This window comes from Anarrhichthys ocellatus, unplaced genomic scaffold, assembly GCF_004355925.1.
Source record: "Anarrhichthys ocellatus isolate YVR2014 unplaced genomic scaffold, GSC_Weel_1.0 scaffold7521, whole genome shotgun sequence".
In the NCBI taxonomy this organism is placed as follows: Eukaryota; Metazoa; Chordata; class Actinopteri; order Perciformes; family Anarhichadidae; genus Anarrhichthys; species Anarrhichthys ocellatus.
In genome coordinates this window covers 1-2228 of record NW_022287495.1, presented here as the reverse complement: position 1 = coordinate 2228, position 2228 = coordinate 1, and the positions used below count along the sequence as shown (strand labels likewise).

Sequence of the window (2228 nt, the reverse complement as noted above, 5' to 3'; positions counted from 1 at the left end):
GTTAACTAGATCATGTTAACTAGATCGTTAACTAGATCATGTTAACTGGATAACAGAATCAACAAAACTGCTTCAACGTTTTTTCAATAAAGTAGATCTTCAGCGTTATTCTAAATATTTAGTTATTATCAGTGAATCACATGTTTATGATGACGGCTGTCAGACGGCAGAACCTGGATCATCAGGGTGATTTCACTCTGATCTGCTGTTCACCACAGTTCACTGATTAGCTACATGATGGTGTGTGTGTGTGTGTGTGTGTGTGTGTGTGTGTGTGTGTGTTGGTGGGGTGGAGGGTTAATGGTATGCCTCCAGGAAATGAATGCAAGTCAATGTAATCCCCTCTAACGTGATGAAAATGAGACTGTGTGTGTGTGTTATACACTCTATATACATGATAGCTTGACTTGTTTGTTTGCTGAACTTTCTCAGCAGCCAATCAAAGCGGAGCAGTCACATGACCAGAGTTATTTGAAGTGTGAGGCGGGACTCGGTTTGACTTTTGGTATAAAAACAGGATGACGTTTAAGCGTTCACACATCTGTCCTGATGTTTCTTCTTCTGCTGTCTCAGGGAGGTTTTACTGTCTTCAGCACTACGACTCTCGTCTGAGGAACAAACCGACTTCACACCGAGCGTCCATCGTAAGAAAACCTTCCGTCTAATAAAGGTTCAGAGGTTCAAAATATTACAATGAGAGCATGTAAAGAAATGTAAAAACTCAGAGTGTTTGTTTTCTCCACAGGCGTCTCTGGGTTCAGAGTCTCTGATCTCTGCCAGCGGTCGTCGCTCCTCAGGTGAGCTCGGATCACCTGCGTTTTCCTTTCAGACTTTCATACCTGTTCACACCTGAGCGCGCTCCTTAAACTGGATTCACTTGTGGTGCTTTAGTGTGTGTGTGTTTCTGTGTGTGTCTGTGTGTGTGCGTGGCCGTGCTGGTTTGTCAGCAGTGGTTTCTGTGATGGTGGCGACAATGCCGGAGAGGATCGAGCTGGAAAACTACCGCCGGAGCTCAACGAAGATGGAAACGGAGGAGCTGCTGGAGGAGCCTGAGGAGCCCGAGGAGGTCTCTGAGGAGACCCTGAACCGGTTCAACCTCGGCATGGACGAGAAAGACCACCACAGATCCAGGTCTGAGTCTGCTCTGTGGGGCCGTTCTTGAAGCAAAAAGTATTTCGCAAATGTGTGTGGAGAGACACAAGAGAAATCGTTTTTAACAACAATGCCCTCATGCTTCTCTGTATGGAAGGTCATTAACGCCAAGAGAAGATACAAAATAGATGATAGACACTCAAGAGAAGACAACGTATAGAGACAAGTCAAACAATATGACTTTCTATGCAGAAATTCTGACTTTTAAGATTAAAGGTATTATATGCAACAATTTTCTGTAAAAGCAATGATACAAAAAGAATCCCTCTCACTCATCGCTTATCAAATTTAAGGACAGTCCACAACTCTGAGCGGTTGTCCTGAAAATGAGACTAAACCAGAGTTTTGATGGTTTCTATCTGATTAAAACATTGAATAGTTCTGCTGATCGTTATGTCTGTCGACAACATCATTATAAAAGTTCAAGTCAGGATTATAACTTTAAAATGTTACCTTATGAGGTTTAGATATAAATATATTTTAAATAAAGCTCATGATTAAATCTAAAAAGTGACGTTTTAAGTTAAAAAAAAAAAAGTCTTGACTTTTTTATTTTTATTATTTTTATGTCAAATTGAAAAATGTATGAATAATATTTATTTAATTTACTGGTAGTATTGATCTTCCATACCTCTCGTCTCCTCCCTCCTCCCTCCTCAACAGTCTCTTGTGTTTGTCTGCTTCAGTTCAGAGTCAGAGATGGAGGAAGAGGAGGAAGGCCGGGGTCATCGTCATCGTGTGACTTCAGAAGAGGCCAAAGCTTCATGGAGGGAAACTCTGCAGCAGCACCTCCACCTGAGGGAGGAGGAGGAGGAGTATGAAGAGGAGGATGAAGAAGAGGAGGTGGAGTCCAGTGACGGTGAGTCTCAGGGCGTTTTTCTGTTTCCTGTCATGAATCTCTGCATGTTGTGTTGTTGTTCTGTGATGTTGTGTTTCCTACTGCTGGTAGAGTTGTGTTGTGATGTTTTGTTGTTGTGATGTTGTTGTGTTGTATTGTGATGTTGTTGTTGTGATGTTTTGTTGTTGTGATGTTGTTGTGATGTTTGTTGTATATTGTGATGTTGTTGTATTGTGAT

General features: G+C 41.8%; 1 protein-coding gene across 2 annotated transcripts; it reads left to right on the top strand.

The window, feature by feature from the left end:
* The first annotated feature begins 6 nt into the window (after positions 1-6).
* LOC116380524 (F-actin-monooxygenase MICAL3-like) lies at positions 7-2177 on the top strand. 2 transcript variants are annotated; one of them, XM_031842431.1, is made up of 4 exons: positions 7-644; positions 746-797; positions 951-1131; positions 1839-2177. In XM_031842431.1, the coding sequence occupies exons 1-4, from the start codon at positions 519-521 to the stop codon at positions 2128-2130; spliced, it is 651 nt and encodes a 216-aa protein (XP_031698291.1). In that variant the 5' UTR covers positions 7-518; the 3' UTR covers positions 2131-2177. The 2 variants fall into 2 exon arrangements, with proteins under 2 accessions (XP_031698291.1, XP_031698290.1); XM_031842430.1 differs by having other exon boundaries at positions 948-1131.
* The last annotated feature ends 51 nt before the right edge of the window (positions 2178-2228 follow it).

Bases quoted from the DNA above. Each gene is read 5' to 3' on its own strand.
- LOC116380524 (XM_031842430.1), top strand. From the start codon at position 519: ATGACGTTTAAGCGTTCACACATCTGTCCTGATGTTTCTTCTTCTGCT. The intron at 645-745 runs GTAAGAAAACCT...TTTTCTCCACAG, and splicing joins CTTCACACCGAGCGTCCATC to GCGTCTCTGGGTTCAGAGTC. The intron at 1,132-1,838 runs GTCTGAGTCTGC...TGTCTGCTTCAG, and splicing joins AAAGACCACCACAGATCCAG to TTCAGAGTCAGAGATGGAGG.